The sequence below is a fragment of the Triturus cristatus genome, chromosome 4_1 (genome assembly GCF_964204655.1).
Source record: "Triturus cristatus chromosome 4_1, aTriCri1.1, whole genome shotgun sequence".
Lineage (NCBI taxonomy): Eukaryota > Metazoa > Chordata > Amphibia > Caudata > Salamandridae > Triturus > Triturus cristatus.
The window spans coordinates 607,671,740-607,692,532 of NC_140585.1; the positions used below are offsets into that span (position 1 = coordinate 607,671,740).

The following is a 20,793-nucleotide window of genomic DNA, read 5'->3' on the forward strand; positions in this document are numbered from 1 at the left end:
TAGGAATGAAAAGGAGCCAGGTATCCCATCTAAAGAAGGAGGATCCAGGAGGATGAGGGAACCGAATCCCTCGAAAAGCTCCAATGGGTTACCTAACCAAGATTGACCAAGCCTTATCATTTACATCAACATAGTGTGGTGTATGGGCCATCTGACGTGACCCTTCTCAATCCTCCCCGAGACCTAGCCCATACGAATAAGGCTCAGGCTCCAGCCTGGAAGGCATGGCTCCAATTGGTGCTGGCGGCGAATGAACTCTCTGCGACTATGTGTCAGAGTCAGAGATTAGAATGGAGATGACGTTGCCGGTGAGCGACACCCGGAGCGCTAAGATCGGCTTTGGGGAAGGTCGAGATGGTACGACTGGTGCCAATCCGATCCATCTGTGGATCCTTGGGGTCTGACTGGCACCGGAGGCACAGACGTGGATCCATAAGGGGCCCCTCCCAAACCTGCAGGGCACCAAGGCGAACTAGAGGGAATGGGCTGCCCAAAGATGAGGTGCATGGCCTTTTAAAATTCATTCAATTGGGCGGGGGTCTCTAAGGCTCCCAGAAACTCAGGCAGGTGCGGAGGTGACCCAGACGCAGGCTCAACCACAGAGCCAGGCCTCGAGATGCGACAATCCCACATCTCGTCGGACGAGGTAAAGTCGAACCATGCTTAGTCTTCTTCTTCTTCTGGGACTTGGAATGGCTCAACAACTTTGAATGTGATGATGACCTCGATCTCCACAACTGCTTCCGGGACCTTCATCTCAACCGTGACCATGATCGTCGTGATGTCGCATGTCGAGTCACCATAAGCTTGAGGGATCGTCTCCTCGAGGCCTTCAGGCGCATGGAGGGGCAGTCCATCAGGTAGTGATCCAGCTCAAGGCTCCAGAGGCATAAAAGGTGCAGATCCGTAACTGACATCTGTCAGTGACAGGCGCCACAGGGCTTGAAGCTAGCCTTCTTCGATGACATCCCTGCCACATCAGAAGATAAACCTCAAAAAAGACTTCGACAAAACGTTTAAAAAAAACTAGTCGAAAAGTGACTAGGGTGTAGCACTTCCCGGATCCACACTGGCTGGCACGGAAAGAAAAAAGACATCAGCGCGCCTGGGTGGCACCTATTATTGACACCTCAAAAGTAACTTTCAGCATGGACGACATCAACTACGCCAGGCGGGGCCGAACTACGGCAACTACCAGCAGGCAGGGGTACTGTTCACGAAAAATGCCTGAGGCTAAATCTAAGGTAAGGAATCTGCAGCTAGAAGCCTCTATCAGATCAAGCAACACATTGTCAATGGATCATTAACGTAAAGGTCGTGCAATAGAAGGGAGTTTATTTTTGTTTATTTAAATTTAAATAAATGTATGGTTGTCACAGCCTTTTGTGTATTACAGATAAAAGCAATAACAATTACAAATATACCTGACTAGTGCAGATTATTTCCCTTTTCCTGTTGACAAAAAGTGAGTTAGTATCATTTGGGTGGATGGGATTACCAACGGTCTGGTGTTTAGCAGAATTCTGTTCCCCAAATACATGCATTTCTTTCCAATGTCCAGCAGTCAAGCAAACTGTGCATTTTGAGCATCTACTATAATCAGTGAACTCCATTCAAGAAAAAGTGTAGACGTATGGGTGGAATTTTAAATCTCCACCTGAGTGCATTTTTACATCTTTTTCTTATTGTTCATTGTACACTTTTCATGCTATTGTGAAAAATTAGGTTGTTGGTTGAGGACTTCACAAGCAACAGTCACTACCCTTGTCAGGGGGATCTACAAAAAGTCACTAAATTAACCTGTGCTTAACCATCTGGTAGCATGGCACAAAGCAGTCAGACTTAAGTTAGAGGCAATATGTAAAGTATTTATGCAGCACTTGAAGAGTAATAAAGTGAAAACACAACACAAGTAACATTCCACACTAATTCAGAAAAATAAAGGAAAATGTAACAAATTATTGACACCAAAATGACAAACATCCAATCATTGGATCCAGAACTATGAATTTTTAAAGTTTTTAGTACAATCTAGTGCCTAAAAGATCAAAGCGCCAACTGCGGGCATCTAGTCACTTGGGACCGAGGCAAAGTCGATAGTTATGGTCGATCACAATGGAGCACTGTTCAGATGTATGCGGTAGATTCAACCTGGTCAGTTACCATTGGACTCGGACTTAGAAATTTTGAGGAAAAATATATTGAGAAGGTAAACTTCAGTCAGGCAAGGCAGTCGTTGGTGTCCGGGTCCCTGGACGAAGTTGCGGAGAAGATTTCTACATTTGGACTTAATCTCTTTTTTGTCCAGCAGGACAGAGCTGCAGGCTCTAACAAAGGAGGGCTCAATGAGGCCATGTACACCTTTCAAAGAGGAGCAGCTGAATAGGATTTGCGGCTGTGGAGAAGAACGTATCAGGAGCTACAGTGAAGTCAGGCTGACTGTAAATGCACCTTGGGCATATTGGCAAATAGGTAGGACGAAGAGCACCTTCTGGAAGAACATTTTCTAAGTCCCAAGTTTTGGATTTGGGCCATATGGACACAAAGAGTACCACTTCCAGGGATCCAGTACTGGAGGGGAACCACTTGGAGGGACAGGACTCACTCAGGATGGGTCCAGTTGTGGGCTCAAGCTGGTTAGAGCCATTTCTGTCCCTGAGGCTCTGATCAGGAGGTCAGCCAACTAGCTCTTGAAGTCACTCTGTTGGTCCTGGGTTCAAGCAGAAAAGCATGTCAAAAGGAGCAGGGCAGTCTTCTGAGGCCACAAGCCAGGCTTCTGACAGCAGGGCAGTCTTTTTGGTGCAACAGGGCAGTCCTCTGAAGTATACAGCAGACAAAGGGAGTAGGGCAGTCCTCTGAGAGTCTTCTGCAGGTCCAGAAGTGAAGAGAAGAGTGCTGTCTGAAGGTCCCAATTGTATACCTGGTGCTAGCTTTGCAGTGAAAGTAACTTCTAGAGCTTTTCCGCCACAGAGAGTGTTTGAATTTCCTGCCTCCCTGCCCATGCTCTACTGGGTCTGGGATCACAAAAGAATAGAATGAAGTTCTTTGTGTGTGTACTGAGGCAAATGCTTTGAAGTGTAAGTGGAGCTGTGTACAGCTCCACCCCCTCATCCTGCCAGGACGGCCCATTCTGCCAACATCCAGTCTCCCTATTGTGTCTATCTGTCTGGAAGAAGTACACAAAGGCCAACTACACCTGGTCAGGTGACCCAAACGTGGGCTGCCGGCATAAAAGGCCAGATGTATGACCATTCAGTTTAGCGAGTCCAAATTGCGCAGAATTGCTACTCGCAATTTGCGACTCACTAAACTGAATGTACAACAGTGTCTCAGACACTGTTTGCGATTCCCAATGGGGTCGCAAATTGCATGTCTCATCAATATTCATGAGGCAAGAGCTATTTGCGACCCCATTGGCAATGGCTAGCACTGGGGTCAGCAGACCACCATGTCTGTGACTGCTTTCTCAATAAAGCAGTTTTAAAAAAAAAATGCAGCCCGTTTTCCTTAAAGTAAAATGGGATGCATTTAAAAAAGAAAAGTTAAACTTTTCAGTTTCATTTTTTAAGGGCAGGTAATCACCCATTCACAAAGGGATCCCCTGAAGACCCTTTCCAGTTTGCGAGTTGTTCACCACCTACTTGAAGTGGGTGGTAAACTGTGATTGTTTTGCGACCTAAAATGCGGTTGCAAAAAAAGCTATACAGAAGTCTGTTATCAGATCACAGGTATTCACTTTACGCAGCTGTGTTTGTTAACCAATGGATTTCTGTTGAAGTTTCGACCCCAAAACTATTCGTTGGGTCCATTAGGACAAGTCATTGTCCTCAGTACTCTTACATATTAGTGTCAAAGTTCAACTAGAAAGGTCCAATAAGTAAAGGTCTTAGCAAAGAAGGTGTGCAGTATCATTCATTTTAACTCTGATCTGGCACAAGACATTACAAATGTGTGTCCTTTTTATTAAGTGATGTACAATGGTTGAATTGAATTAGGTGGCTGGTGCTTTGTAGGCCTGGGCGGTATATTCCGTTCCGCTCGCGGAATTTGCTGAATTTGGGTAATTTCGCGCTCCGTTTAGAACACAGAATTTCCAAAATCGATCTGCAGCTTCGTGGAATTTTTTGCTTGTTTGCGCTTTTCAAAATGCGTGTTCGCAAGATATTTCCCCCGAGCACGCAAAATGCGTTCATGAACAGGAAAAAAGCATCGCGAACGGGCGGAACAAGCAATTCTGAGTGTTCACGGAACTCTGCACGCTCGCGGAGATTTTTTACTGTTTCGCTGAGCTTTGCGTAGCACGACTATGCACATTCCGCCCACCCCTAGTGTTTTGCACATACGGTTGGTTACTTGTCTAAATAAGTCCCGTAGGATAACTGTTTTTTCAAGACGTGTTTACCCGGATCCTATAGGCCAGATTGGGTTGGTCTTTGTGTTTAAAATAGATACATGTGCAGCCTCTGAACCTAGGCACCATCACACACCCACCTGGTGGCAAAATGGATGAGATGTTGGCTTTAAAGGAGGTACAAGAGCAAAGAGATGTGGAGTCCCATGTAGAGGATGCATTGCGCAGCAGAGGCGATGCAAGGTGTGATCAAGGAGATGCGTTGCACAGCAGCAGCTCCGGGAAGCTACAAAGTGCAATGCCATGTCCTTGCATGGAGATGCGTCGTGCAGCGTGGTTTTCATGGGTTTCATTGGGTGAGGTGATGTCCTTGCAATGGGGAAGTCCGCGCAGCAGAGGCGATGGACAAACACTCTGACTAATAATGCCTCAGGACCACACTACCTATCCTATTCCTGGGATAGAATCTCGCTAGCAAGTTTTAAAAGGAAGAATGAAGGACATCGTATACAACAACACACACTTGGCTACTGTCAAAAACCCATTCTTCACGCCCGCCATATGAAAAAGTAATAGGGTGTTAAGATTAGCTATCAGAGAATACAACACAGAAATAATAAGGCGATGCAACAAAGATTAAGGGCCTGAGTTTAATCTCGGCGGATGGGTTATACAGTCACAAAGGTGACGGATATCCTGTTCGCCAAAATATAAATCCCATAGAATATATTGGGATTTATATTTCGGAGGACGGAAGAACCCTCACCGTTGTGAAGTAGTAACCTGTCCGCCAAGATCCAAATCAGGCCCTAAGAGCCTTAAGAAACATGCATAGCAGGCTACTGTGGTGAGCTAAGGCTAAACACCTTGAAGCTGAATGGATTCACCTACACACTTTGCTATGTCCATAGAATTTGGCTACATTTTGGGAGTACATTAACAAATTAGACAATAATTGCCACACAAGAGTGAATGTAGTGCCTATGGAAAAATGGATTACGTATGTTTTGAACCTATTCGATTAACAAAATGAAATAGGCATCCAGATAAAGTCGCCCCAATTAGTCGACACAGACTTTACAAGAACTGTCGACAATGTTCCATTTGGGATAAGCTGCTCTTCTTGGTCGAATATGGCTGATGAAGGTATGTGCAACACCTTGGATAACCTATTAAAAATGTCTTATTAGTGTATCGACTCCATTTGGTAAAACCTCAGTCGGCAAGATTTTGAAAACCATCAGAGAGGAAGGAGCACAAAGGCCTAACGGCTTACCAGGATCCATATTCAGGACAGGCATAGATTTCTGGGTTACCCTTGTTACTCAGCTCTATTATCAATGTTTATTAATTGCTCAAATTCCAAATTCCTGGAGAGGATCAATACTACATCTCATCCATAAAAAAGGCTCAAACACCGATCTATCAAACTACCAACGTATGGCTCTGTTAGACGTGGAGGCAAAAGCTTGCACTAAACACCTCATGTATGGAATAGAGGCACGGGTCTCAGGTGATAACATCTTTCCTTTCTGTCAAACCGACTTCAGACAAAAACCATCTCCTGTAGATAACACGGTTGCTCTATCTTACCTTGTTCATCACACCTCTAGCCCTCCCGCTTTTGTCTGCTTATCAATTACTCTGCTCCATTTGATGCTGTGGATCGAAATAAACTATGGTCTAAGCTTGCAAAATGGGGTATCCCTGGCACCCTTTAAAGTTATTATCGCCCTCTATTCAGACACATGTGTTTCTGTTAAGCCAGGAAACGGGAACATGGCCATAACCAAAATACTAACATCTCAAGGCCTGAAACAAGGTTGTGTTTTAGCTCCTATCTTGTTCAATTTCTACACTGCGCACCTAAGATAAGCCATATCCAATGCCAGAGGCAAGGCACTAAGGATCGGCACTTATAGATTACCTGTACCTGTAGTATGTGGATAACTTGATCAGCTAAACTGTTATAGCCAAAACAACAAACTTATTGCTAACGTCACAAATATATAGGTCATGGTTTTTGGAAAATATAAAAACAAATTCAAACTGTCCTGGAGACTTGTCCAGCTAAAAATTGAGCATACGCTCAAATACAACTACCTAGGAGTATAGTTCACTGGAAATAAAAAGGTAATCTCACAACCGCAGTATCTGATAAGGAAAGAAACAGCAGTCACATTTGCACTCTACAAACAACCATCTACACAGACCCATGGCTGACGCGATCGTAAATGAAGTGCGAGCAAATTTACTGCCAACCATCTCCTATGGTCATCCACTGAATGCGGACATTTTCCACCGCTTTAGACAAACTTCAGTTCAATGCCTACAGAAGAATTTTTAACATACCGAACTACACACGGTAATCACTGCGGTGAAGCGAGTTTGGCCTGAGCAGGCAAGACCGAGAACGCAAACCATTGTTTATTAAGTATAAAAACTCTGTTGCCACAGCCGACCCGGGAACTCAAATTAAGGCTCTACAGGAGATTATCAGGACACCAAATAATCCTTAGGCAACATACTCAACAACTGCAGCAAATGATCTAATTGTCTAGCTGGAGACAGTAATTGCAATGTCCACTACAGGCCATTAGGTCAGTTCTTAAAAAACAGGTGCTGCCCTTGTCAAGAAAGGCTGACTTAGAGAAGATATATGATTCTTCCTATGCCTATGTAATTTCCAACACTTATGACACAACAAAGATGCAGCCCTATTTTAAACAGGCCTTTTAGCAGAAACTGTAGACACTTAGGGGGTCATTACGATGGCGGAAGGCCCGCCACAGCCAGCAGTGCGCTGACTGGCCTTCCGCCATCAGAAAGCAATTTTACCCCACCACATTACGATGGCAGGGAGAATCTGACCGCAACCGTGGCAGGCGCAAAAACCGCCCTGCCCACCACAGATCTGCCACAGGCGATCGTTACGATTGCCTGGCGGAGTGGTCCGCATCAGTAAAATGGTGGCGGTGCCTAGCGGGCACCGTCCGCCAGATTAGGATGCTGGCCGCAGCCAGCCTTTCTGTGGTGGGTAAACTGCCATTGAAAGGCTGGCGGGGAGTGGTTTTGGGGGCCCATTGCGGGCCCCCCTTGTGTTGAGGGGAGGTGTTTGTGCACTGGAACTTTTCACTGCACTACATGGCAGGCACCATGTGATGCCTGCCACGTAGTGCAGTGAAATGCACAACAGGCATTTTTAACATCGCGGCGGGTGATGCAGTCAGCAGCACCCGCTGCAATGTTAAATTGCAAAATGCGATTGCCATGGTGGCGGTTGCATCCTATTTCGGAGTGCAGGATCGCCACATGCATGGTGGGCGGTCCCGATCCCCGCAATGTCTGCCCGCCATCGTAATGACCCCCTTAATACTTCATGCTACACTAATGGTCCTGCAGATACACTAGAATAGATCTAACTGGTTAAACCAGTACAGCCCAACGAGTTGGAGGTTTTGCGACTATGGGAGAGAAACTATGCTTCATATCCTATGCTGCTGCCCAGGATGTTTAACTGCACACCACACTTTACTGAAGCTGATGATTTTAACTCAGGGAATTTTAACTTGCCAAGAAACTTGGAGCTATTGTATAGGAACTAACAGACCAATGGACTTAGCACAGTTTGACAAGTTGGTAAGTATTGTGTATATTGCCATGAAGACATAGAAAAATAGGGCACATACATGAATTGATGAAATATACACTCAAGTCAAGGACTTCACTCAGAACCTTTAAAATCTTTGACCTCAAAATATCAGGCTCTTAAACTTCATTTTAATGTTGGTGTTTTTACAATTATTGGCATAATATATATAGAACTGTGTTTTAGCTTGTGGTTTTTTGGACTAATTATTAATAAGTGATACAATAAAGATTACTTATTTACATTTGTGGAGTTTAACCTGCCAAAATAAACCCTTTACCAGGCCTAAACCTTCCTCTTTAATACCTACAAGTCACCACTAAGGTAGAGCAGGAGCAGCCCAAGGGCAGGGTGCAGTGCATTAAAATAGTTGGACATGTACTTTTAAGTTTTACATGTCCTTGTAGCGAAAAATGTTTTCATGAGTTTTTCACTACTGCAAGGCCTATATCTCCCATTGACTAACATTGGAATTACCTTATTAACTTTCATAAGTGTAACTGCCAAATGGGAAATAACTGGATGAAGTTTGGTGTCTCTGGAATCCTAATTTACAATCCTAACTTAAGGTGAAGTAGGATTTTAAATTAAAATTCTGAAAATGCCACTTTTAGAAAGTGTGAATTTTCTTGCCTTAGCCTTTTGGTGCCTGCAGCCTGTCTCTGACCATATGTCTGGGTGTATTTGACAGTTGGGCTTTGTGTATTCCACCTGGACAGCCACACACAATGGGAGCTTAGGTGTGACCTAATGGACACAGTCTCACTCACACCTGAATAGGCTGTATCCTTTGCACACACAAAGGGCTCCATAACCCCCTGTAGTGAGTGAGTCTGGATCCAGGGCAGCAAGGGAGGACATCTGCATACTTCCAAGACATCTCTTTGAAGTCTCCCCCACTTCAAAGGCACCATTGAGTATAAGTACTGGACCTCCGACAGCACCTCTTCAGTACACTTCTGGACCTGTGGATACTCTGCCAGGAAGAATGACTGCTGTGCTATTAAAGGACTGCAACTTTGTTGGGCTGCTGCTTTGGAAGAACTGCTACCATGCTGTGTTGATCCGCTGCCTGCTACCCTCTTTACTTGGTTGAGAAGGCCTGGACCTGCATCCCTGAACACAGAACCCAGAGTAACTCCAAGGGCAAGCTGGCTGGTCTCCTGACCTGAAGCCTCAGGGACATAACAGACTTCCAACATACTTGCAACTGCAAATTGGACTCTGCCGTTTGGGAGTCTAACCTGCCAAGTGGTGCCATCCCAGTCCCAGACCCTTGGAAGTGGGTCTAAGGTTCTTCGGCAGAACCAATGCATCTTGTCTGCTGAGCGGCTTATTCTCATGCAGAACCAACACATTGCTGCGTGGATTGGGCCCGGTGAAAAAGGTCTGCATCAACCTCGCATTTTAACAACCGATGCATCGCCGATGGCGCAGTGCATCTCTGACTCAGGTTCTCATATCTGTCAACAACAATGCCGGCTTCTGCATTGCAGCCTCACAACTCCTTGGATCCAACGCATCCACTTAGCTGCGCACAGCATTCTTGATGCCCGGACTTCGCATCACAAGCCCTATCGACGGGATCCTCGATGACGCAGAGGACCTCGCACCGCAGTCTCGCAGCATCTCAGAACTGGCAAATTGCTTTGACTGCGCGAGCCTTCCTGCCTCGGATCCATGCAACACTCAGCAAACAGGATTTAAGGTACTTTGTTCAGCACGCATAACCTAGTCCTTGTAGCTGGCTCGCGCTCCATCATGGTCCGCATGAACTTCTGACTTTGGGCCAGTCCAGCGCGATCAGATATCTCTTGTTGGCGCAATTTTACCCTACAACATTGTAATTCAATATCTCCGGTTTCCCTGATTGGATTTTTGTCATTTTGGTATTTTTTATTTATTAAAATATACTTTATTTTTCTAAATATGGCATTGGATCATTTTGTGTGTTGTTTTCACTGTTTTTACTGTTGGAAGTGTTCCACAAATACTTTACACATTGCCTCTAAGTTTAGCCTGACTGTTCTTTGCCAAGCTACCAGAGGGTGAGCACAGGTTAATTTAGAGTTTGCTGACTAGGATTGTGGTTGCTGCTTGACCAGGGCTCAAATGCTAGTCAGCCAGTCATCCAGGTTCTGTACACATTGACAATGCTATGCTGCGACAACAAATAAATGGCCAGGAGTGTTGGTATAATTGCAGTAACGTCAAGTGAGAAAGTTGGAAACAAAGTTTCTTGAAGTATCTTTTAAGATGAATGAAGTTAAAGGAACTAAATGTCAGCTCAATCTCGAAAGATACTAATTACTTGTAACTCATTTTACTTAATAAAATATCAATCTGAAGGTGTGCCTATACTGTTGTACCTCCATAGGAAATCAACCATGAGCTTGACACAATGGACATTCTAGCGCCTAGTGGTGAAAGTGGGGAATTGAAACTATTAGATATAGATGTCAGTTCATGGTGAGGTTGGTTTCTGTCGAAAGGCAACAAGAATCATTTACAGATCCCCACAACTGATTAAAGAAATGTAGTTTCCTCTGTCAACACAAATATTCTTGTTTCTGAGAAGTGAATCGGTCTCTTTCTGGAAATATTTTCTTTATTTTGTTATTGTTTTGCTTGTTATTAGCTGTACCTTTCCATATCAAGGTCAGCGGTTCTCTCTCGCTGAACAATGGTGGTGATATCACGTTCTAGTGTTTGTAAGGGCTTTGCTACTCAGTAATGACATTGAAGACAAAAATGCATCAGGGGTGAAAGAAGTGAGGTATGGGGTGGGGGAACAAGAAAGTAAGGAGCAGACATGTTGGAGGACAAGCCCTGACATGGGTAGGGCCACTGTACAAACTTTAGATAAATTTAGTAGAGTTCTAAAGAACCATATCTATGTTGTACTATCAGTGCCAGAGCACAAACAATAGTCAGGTATTCTGGTTTTACAGAGGACATGTGGAAATTGACTAAGCTAAACGTTGGTGGCAACTTGGAAGATGATTTTGCTCCACTTACCACTCAACAATATTTATAGCCAAATATGTCGCACATGTTTATATTATTTTATTTTAACTAAATCATCACCCTAGTGGTAAATGTAAATTGGGAAAATATTCCTTCAAGGAGAGGGTACACTGCTTGTGTCAACCGTACACAGAATATATTTTTTCATATTTTAATGTATTGCTCTAATCTTGACGAGGACAACAACTATTTCCAGAAAATTGTAGATCAGGGTCTCAATACAGTTATCCCTGCACATCCTATCCACATGTCCAGATTTCTTTATATTGCTACTTCGAAACAAATAAGTAATGTGAACTAAAGTAGCCTATAAATATTAGATGTACTTTTACAGTGAAGAATGAACTTAAAATAGGTGTACTACATATTAAGCCTGGTTGAATATGCTTTGGTTTCTCTGAAGTCTTAAAAAGATACTGGTTGGTGTGGTGCTGATTGAAGCAAAAAAAACTCATGTGGTGATCATTAACTGCCTCCTCTAAGTCTCTACATTATCAGAACACACCTTAGCTCAAAAGTACAGGAAATTATATGTCTATGTCATATGTTTTCATTATTTTTAAGTGGTCAGTCTTATAAGATTGCAATCCAGATTCATGTTAGAAACAATTAAGATTCTAAAATAACATGAAGATAATGTATAAGTGTTTAGGATATGAGTGTTGCCTGCAGCAGTGATTGCAAAGTTTTTAGACGCTGTATGATGGTCCTGCTACAGGGTGTTGAAGATTAATGTTCCACTTTCTTACTTTTCACTTTTATGGCTACTCATATTTATGAATAGCAGAATGATGCTTTATCTTTTACTGGTTTTAATAAAGCCTGCTTGGGTGCAAGCCTAAAATGTTACATAAAAAATACTTTTCTATGTTAATTTAATATGCCTGGTGATTGATTGTAGTATTGTGGATACACTGAATTTTACTAATTATTGTTTCTAGTTCTGTAGAAAAATATAGCTTAATGAAATTCTATTGTTGTTTAAACTTGATCTCAGTGTATTTTATTGCCTTTGCTATATTTGAAATATTTAGTGGGTACTTTAATAGAAGTATTGTTTGTATAGAAATGAATATATGCATTTGTGCATCTATGTATACAGTATTAGTATTTGACCAACCAAGCCAAAATGCAACAAGGCGCTGCAGTGTTAAGTGCAAAAATACAAGTAATGAGTGACTGGAGAGATAGCTACTGTTGGAAATGGCCCTTTTTGCAGGATTATCCCAAAACCTTTTGCTTCTTCCTTCTATTTTTTCCTCACCTGTTTATGTTGGTTTTGGGACTCTGGGCACTGCTAATCAGTGCTAAAGTGCATATGCTCTCTGTGTAAATTGTGTTATGGATTGGTGTTTCCATGATTGGATATTTGATTTACTTGTTAGTCCCTAGTAAAGTGCACTGAGTGTGCCAGGGCCTGTAAATCAAATGCTACCAGTGAGCCAGCAGCACTGATTGTGCCACCCACGTGGGTAGCCTTAAAAAGGTAACTCAGACCTGCCATTGCAGAGTCTGCGCAGTTGGTAACTGCCATGTGGAAGTGGCAAGTGCACCCACTTGCCAGTCCCTAAACCTTCCCTTTTCTAAATGTTAGTCACCCCTAAGGTAGGCCCAGGGTACCCCTGTGGGCAGGGTGCATTGTATGTGAAAGGTAGGACATGCCTGGTGTGTGTGGCATGTCCTGATAGTGAAATACAGCCAATTTCGTTTTTTACTATTGTAAGGCTACCTGTTCCCATAGGCCAGAATGGGTAGTTTGATTATAACATCTTATAATCCTAACTGACCCAGGAATCATGGTAGAAGTATTTTACTATTGTAAGGCTACCTGTTCCCATAGGCCAGAATGGGTAGTTTGATTATAACATCTTATAATCCTAACTGACCCAGGGAACATGGTAGAAAAACGAATTTAGAATGCCTGAACTCAGAATGATAAAATACATCTTTTAATGAAGTTGGTTTTAATATTCTGTGTTTGAAAATACCACTTTTAGAAAGTAGGTATTTTCTTGCCTAACCTTCACCTTCTGGTCTGATGACCCTGGCCCACACTGACAAAGGAAGAATTTGTGCACTGGCAGAATGCACCTAGAACCTGTTTGGACTAGGTACAGACACTCTCTGCTGTCAGAGAACAAATGATTTGGTGGTATAAATATTGGGGCCCAAACCCCAGAACTTTAGAACTCTTTTGGACCAAGAAGACTGCCAAGAAGAAGAGCCGGAGAAGCTGTGAGGAGGAACTACCACATTGCTGTGTGCTTTGCTGTGCTGGCCTGCGGTGGCTGCTTCTCTCTTGGGCAGTGAAAGGACTGGACTGAACTTTCTCCAATCTACTTTTGTGAGTTTCTCTAAGGGCTTGAGGTAGAGCTTGCCCCCTGTTCAAGAAGTCTCAGGAACAGCAAAGACTTCAAGATCTTCTGCCCTCAACACTGGGGACTGTGAGTTTTGTGCTGCAACAGAAGAAAAGCAGCTCTACGATGTCTACGACGCCACTGCTTACTCCGTGTCCTGATGGCACCGCCAAAACGCCGCACCTGGTTTCACCGCCGCCGCCTGCAGATGCCGCCACCGAGCCGCTGATCGCACCGTGAACTGTGGGCATCGCACTCCGCACCGCCTCGCTTCACGACAATGCCTTGGTATCCCCAACTAAGCCGCTCCAAGCCAGAATCGACGCTGCTGCTTGCACCGTGTTTCGAGGGCACCGCTCATATAGTTACACGATGCACCGCCCTCATCCTGCACCGCAGCCTTGGCCTACTGACGTCGGCGCCATCGACTCCAGTTCGTCAGCCGACGACAGTGCTTCAGCAACCACGACCCTGCTGCCTGCACCGTGACCTGCCAGCACCGTGACGAGCACCGCCTTCATCTAGCACCGTGACCCTGGTTTCACCAACGCCGCCATCTGACACCGCCCCCGAGCCGCTGCTCGCACTGCAACCTGAGAGCGCCACACCGCTGCACTTCGCACTGCAGCCCGCGACTCCTGCCGATGCCAGTGCTCCTGACTCCATCAGAGAGGAGATCGATCTGCAACGCGATTGACTACAAGGGCCTCGACGACTCCTGCACCGACCTCCGGAATCGACGTCTGCGGACGCCGTGCTATCTGAAGCTCAATGAGAGGTTGCCGACGCCCTGCATTTCTAAAAGGGACTGTTTGTGGGTCTTCCCGACACCGTAGCTGGCCTGCGATGCCACGGTCAGCCAGAACTGTTTGGATTTGTTTGCTCATGACGCCGTGATAGCCCTGGACAGAGCTATCGACATCAAGGAACTGTTTTTCAAGGTTATTTTGATAACTGAAGATTTTTAAGTGCTGTATTGTGGATTTTTTTTGTCTTGTCTTAAGTATATAAAAATATTGGATATTTTTCTAAACTGGTGTGGTGTCCTTTTGTAGTGCTTACACTATATTACTGTTGGTTATGTGCAAATGCTTTACAAACTGCCTCTAAGATAAGCCTGACGGCTCGTGCCAAGCTACCAAGGGGGTGGGCAGGGGTTATTTCAGGAGTGTAACTCCCTTATCTTGACTAGAAAGAAAGGTCTCTATTTGGACAAAGGTGCAAGCCCTTGCCAACTAGAGACTCCCATTTCTAACAGCTACGTTCTGGGAGCGGAAGTGTAATGGTACTGCATCATTATGTAGTATTCTCAAAAGACGTGACTCTTCAGATCTTTCTTCTAAATTGGAGTTATGTTGTTGCAGATCCAGGATGAGCTTGTCAGTCAGCTATGCAGGGGTACACTTTGTGATGACTTTGAAATGATAAAGCTGGTTTGAGGATGGTGTGGGCTAGCAAGGGGGGTGTTAGAAATTGGGTTCCTGGTTGGCAGAGGTTTGCACCCTGTCCAAGCAGGAATCACAATCCCAGTCAGGGTAACTCACAAACACACCCTAAATTATCCTGTGCTCACCCTGCGGTAGCTAGGCACAGAGCAGCCAGGCTTAACTTACGAAGCAATGTGTAAAGTATTTGTGCAACAGTTCAAACAGTAACTCAGTGAAAACACCACAAAAGACCCCACATCAGATTAGGAAAATCGACCTTAATTTTATGAATAAAACAAGACCAAAACAACAAAAATCCAATAATTAGAAGTCAAGATATGAATTTCTAAAGAATAAACTGTAAAATAGTGCTTAGAAGCAGTATATGCTTATGTAAGTTATATGGTGGCACCGAACCGGGACAAAGTCAAACGTTTAGGCTGATCAGGATGGAGCGCGGGATGGATACAGGGACCCAGTTAGGTCCACTAAACAAAAGTACCTTGATCTGGGCTCCAGGGTGCAGCCGAAGCTATGCGTCAATGTCGAGCCACGCAGTTGAGGAGATGGGCCGATATTCTCCATGCAACAGCGGCGATCCGTCGGTTCAGACTGCGATGCAATGGTTTTGAAAGCAATGCGCTGCTACTACTCTGGTAGCAGAGGATGCGACGATTCAGAGTGCGATGTGCTGGTTCGGAGTATGATGTACCAGTTCTGATCTATGCAACGGCGGTGATACGCTGATTCTGAATGTGATGCACCAGCTCTGATCCATGCAACAGTGACGATGTGCCGGTTATGAAGAGGATGTGTGGATTTTGTTGAACCAAGCACCTTAGGTCTCACTTGCAAGGGTCTAGGACAGGGATGGTACCACTTGGCAGGGCAGACTCAAAGATGGCAGAGTCAAGGTGCAGCAGCAGAAAAGCTGGAAGTCTTTTAGGTCCCTGAGACTTCAGATCAGGAGGCAAGCCAGCAAGCACTTTGAGTAATTTTGGGTTCAAGTGATGCAGGTTCAGTCCGTCTCACCCAGGCAGGGTAAAAGCAGGTGGCAGGGCAGCACAGCAAGGCAGGAGTCCTGCAAAGCAGCAGTCAAGCAGAGTGCCAGTCCTTTCAAAAGCACAGAAGCTCTTCCTGGCAGAGTGGTCACAGGTCCATAAGTTTACTGAGTTGGTGGTATCAGGGGTCCAGTACGTATACCCAGTTGTGCCTTTGAAGTGTGGGAGACTTCAAAGAAGGGTCTTTGTAGTGCACAGAGGTCCTCCCTTCATGCCCTGACTTCAGACTCACTACAGGGGTGCTATTCAGCCCATCCTTTATGTGGGGACAGGGGACAGCCTATTCGGGTATAAGTGTAAGGTTGTGTCCAGCTTCTCCCTCCCATCCTCCCAGGATGGACCATTAAGTCACACCTAAGCTCCCAATATGTGTCGCTTCATAGAACAAATACAAAAAGCCCAGCTGTCACCCAATCCAGATATGCAATCAGAGATGGGCAGAAGGCACCAAATGGCTAAATTAAGGAAATGACAACTTTCTAACAGTGGCATTTTCAAGAATTGCGATTTAAAAATCGACTGAACCATAAGATGTGATTGTGATTCCATAGACACCAAACCCAAAAAGTATATCTCTTTGCAATTGGGAATTACACTTAAAAAATAAAAACAGGTAATTTCAATGTTGTCCAATGGGAGAGATTTGCCATGCAATAGCAAAAAAAGAATTGGAGTGTTTTTCACTACCAGGACATGCAAAACTTTAAAGGACATGTCCTACATTTTAAACACATTGCTCCATGCCCTCTGGGTTGTCCACTTTTTGATGCAGTGGAATTTCTGGAGAAGAGGAGACTTCAAAGTAGAGATGTGTATTGTTGGCATATTGGGGCATTTTGATGCAATTATTGGAGAGTAGAGCCACAAGGTCTCCCAAGATGTTGAAGATGATTGGAGACAAGGTAGAAACTTGTCGGACTTCACATATGGTAGGGATCTTTTGGGACCTGGATAGGCCCATGTGAAGAAACTGGTGTTGGTTGCATATGTTGGGGAAGAACCAGTGAAGGACATTGTCAGTGAATCCCATTAAAGGCTACAGAGTGTGAATGAGGGTAGCATAGTCAATGTTGTCAAAGCAGCTGGGAGGTCCAGCAACAGAAGGCTCCAGGTGCCGCTCTTATCTTAGCCAGAATGATGTTGGCTATGACTTGTAAGGTAACTGTCTCCATGCTGCAGAGTAGTCTGAAACCAGATTGATAGTCATGTAGGAGATTTTTGGCACTGATGTAATCTTGGATTCAGTGAAGGCTGCTTTTTCGAGGCACTTGCAATGAAGGGTAGTTGAGTGATGGGCTGGCATTTAGGAAGGTCATCACAATGGCCCAGAACTAACTCTTTGCAAATCTCAGAGAGGCCAGAATGCCTTACTGAAAAAGTATTTGAGTAGAAAGTTCTTTTGTGAGTATCATGTTATAGGTTTTAGATCATGCACATTACATTTATCTATGGTCTTATTGTTTGTGTGAGCCACTTTGTAGAGAGACAACTTATGCAAAATATGTCAAGAAAACCTAGATTACCATGTTGAATGCTTCCAGCTCTTTCTTCCGACTTTTGTACACCTCATAGTATTCCATTAAACAGCTGTCTGAAAGCTGGGGGATAAACAGAGACAAAAAGGACAACAATTTAATCCAATTAAAAACTGCTGTACCGACATTAATTGTACAGTTAATAAGTGACAGCATCTTTTAAAATGGAGTACATTGTTCTATGGAATGCTACAGCTGATTCAGGTATTAATGAAATGTTTCTTTCAGATGTCTTCAAGGATTCGGTTCATTTTACATTAGAGACGCGAGATAACTTCCATTTCAAGGCATCAGCAGTTTTTAGGGGTTGAATTTATACTGTGGTACATGCTCAAGGCCCTGGGCTATGTGATGGTTTTGGAGAACATGAGGATGACTTTAAGAACACATTTTATACACAATAGGCAAATGCATAAAGAATGCCAAATATTGTAGAGGTTATAACATCCACAAATTACAAACCTTGTGCTTGCAAACTAAAGGATTCCCCTCACAACCTTCACAATACAGAAAACAAAACTCGTAATGACTGTAAAACCAGGAACAATATTGGATAGTCAATGTAAACATTATTCACACATGCAGGTCTGTCAATATTGTGCGTAATTTTCTATTTTAAATGTGTATTTCATAAACGTTTTGCCAAATTTAAGACTGGTTAGCATTCCTGGCAGTCAAAAATTGTATGTCCCTGATACATCGCTGTCACGTATCCCGTAGAGGAGGGGGGGTGGGGGGGAATACCTTTCTCCAAAGTAAGTGCTTGGACACTCTGTAAGATTTATAGGTTCTGTTTATTTTGCTTTCTTAGTCTTATTGTGAAATACAAGGAAAGTCCGGTTTGCGGGAGTTGCTCCTCTACTTCACCGGTTCAAGGAAGGACGGGGGGGGGTTCCATTCGGAAGTCCATGGTCGTCCAGGTAGAACAAAACACAAAAAGAAACAAGCCACGGGTCAGTGGACAATATTCAAGAACTCTGATTACAGAGAGGGGAGAGTGAGGGATCACCGAGCACCGCCAGCACGTGGAGACCAGAAGAGAAACGACAAGCGGTGTCCACCCCACAGAGCTACGCTTGTTTCTTTGAAGCCAAGTCAGAGGAGCATGGTCGGTGTATAACACAAGGTTTATCTTCAAGGTAATACTTCAGCTTCTCTATACCCCATTTAACCGCCTGGCACTCTTTCTCGATAGTAGGATAGACCCGTTCTCTAGGGAAGAGTTTTCTGCTGATGTAGAGGACCGGTCTTTCTAAGCCCTCGTTGTCAAGCTGGGACAGAATCGCGCCTATACCCATCCCGGATGCGTCTGTCTGGAGAATGCAAGGCTTCCGGAAATCAGGTGTCAACAACACAGGTGAGGTGGTCAGGGCTGTTTTCAGGGTTTGAAAGGCTTCAAACTCCGGGGTCGAGGGGGAGCGGATCTGTGAGGTGGTGGCTGTCTTTTTTAAAAAGGTCTGTGAGGGGGATCAGCTATGTCTGCAAATGGTGGGATGAAGCGCCTGTAATACCCCAATAAGCCCAAAAAGGCTCAGAGTTCACGTCTGGTGGCGGGAAAAGGTGTTTCCTGTATGGCCTTTAATTTCTCTGTTTGCGGTTCTATCAAGCCGTTACCCAACACATATCTGAGGTATTTCACTTTCTGAAAGGCAAACCTGGACTTCTTTGCATTGATATGTAAATGTGCGGCTCTAAGCTCTGAAAAGATAGCCCCCACATGAGTCATATGTTCCTCTCATGTTTTACTGTACACCACGATGTCATCTAGGTAGGCTGAGGAGTAGGTCAGATGTCGGGCTAAGAGAGTGTCCATCAGCCTCTGGAAACTGGCCGGAGCCCCGTGTAACCCAAAAGGAGAAAGCTGTTTTCTCTTAGTCTTCGGGATTCAGGGGAATCTGCCAATAGCCTTCGGTGAGGTCGATAGTAGAGATGTACTGGGACTCACCAAGGCTTTCAATCAATTCATCCACCCTGGGAAGGGGATAACCATCCTGTTTTGATATGAGGTTCACTGCTCTAAAGTCGATACAGAACCGGATACTGCCATCCGGTTTCGGTATCAGCACAATAGGGGAGCACCAGTTGCTACGGGAAGGAACCATAACCCAGGACTATAGCATCTGTTTCACCTCCTCCTGGAGGGCCAGACGTTGTGCTTCTGGGACCCTATTGGGTTGCTGTTTCACCGTGACACCCTCTTGGGTGGGGATAGAATGCACGGCCAGATGTGTACTTCCGGGCTGGTCAGAGAATATATCCTAAAAGAATGAAGATGGGTGTGTATCCCCTTCTTATGGTTTTCTGTCAACTCATCATTGATTATGGATGAATCGACAGTGTGCAATCGGGTTTCCACCGTGGAGACCGTGTGGGCTTTTTTTGGTGGAGGACCCAGCCACTTCTTAAGAAGATTTATATGATACATCTGGGTGTTGGTTGACGAAAGGCCCATTATATAAGCGGTTTTACCTATTTTCCTCAGTATTGGAAAATGGCCTTGCCGCTCCTTTCTTAGTTTGTGAGTGGATGTGGGAAGCAATACCAATGCCCGATCGCCTATTCTCAACTCTCTCAAGTGCTTGCCCTGTCTTAGACTTGTTTTTGTTTACCTTGAGCCTTCTCGAGGGATTCATGGGCCAGGGTCCTCAGTTTATGAAGACGGGCTTTAACGTGGTTGGCGTAATCCAACAAGGTCTGAGCTTCATTGGCACCGTCCCAAAGAGGAGTTCAAAGAGGGACACACCCAGGCTACTCTGTACTTGACTTCTGACAACGCACAGGGCCAAGGTGAGGAGTTGGTCTAGTTATTCCCATCTCCTGTGAGGAGTTTCTTAAGGGTGAGCTTGAGATTGCCATTGCAGCATTCTACCATGCCATCAGTCTGGGGATGCTACACAGATATTTTTATGGGTCCGATGTTTAGCTGCCTAAAGTCCTGTTTCATTAGCTTTGATATGAAGGGGGTTCCCTGATCTGTTATTATGTCGCGGGGAAAACCATCTTAGAGAATACCTCTATGAGTCTCTGTGCTATGGTGGTGGTGGTGGTGGTTGCATAGTGTAAGGGAAGGGCTTCTGGATATCTGGTTGAGTAGTCGACTATCATGAGGACATATTAGTAACCCCTGGTGGATTTGGGGAGGGGTCATATAAGGTCCATACCAACCCGATCAAAAGGTTTGCCAATGATAGGAAGACGGTTTAAGGGTGCCTTTGGAGGGGTATAAGGGTTCCTTTTTTGACAGATAGTACACTCCTGGAACTATTTCGGTATCTGAGCGTGGACCCCTGGCCAGAAGAAACTCCGGAGTATGGACTGTGATGTCTTTTCTGCCCGAAAAGACCTGCGAGGAGGTGGGAATGCGCAAAGAACAGGATTTGGTCCCT

General features: G+C 44.6%; 1 protein-coding gene across 1 annotated transcript in view; it reads right to left on the bottom strand.

The window, feature by feature from the left end:
* Positions 1-20,793, bottom strand: part of METTL25 (methyltransferase like 25) — a 580,957-nt gene that overhangs the window by 31,781 nt on the left and 528,383 nt on the right. The window contains exon 10 of the mRNA XM_085652969.1: positions 17,396-17,470. Coding sequence (XP_085509095.1) covers positions 17,396-17,470 — 75 coding nt within the window. The remainder of the gene's footprint in view (positions 1-17,395; positions 17,471-20,793) is intronic.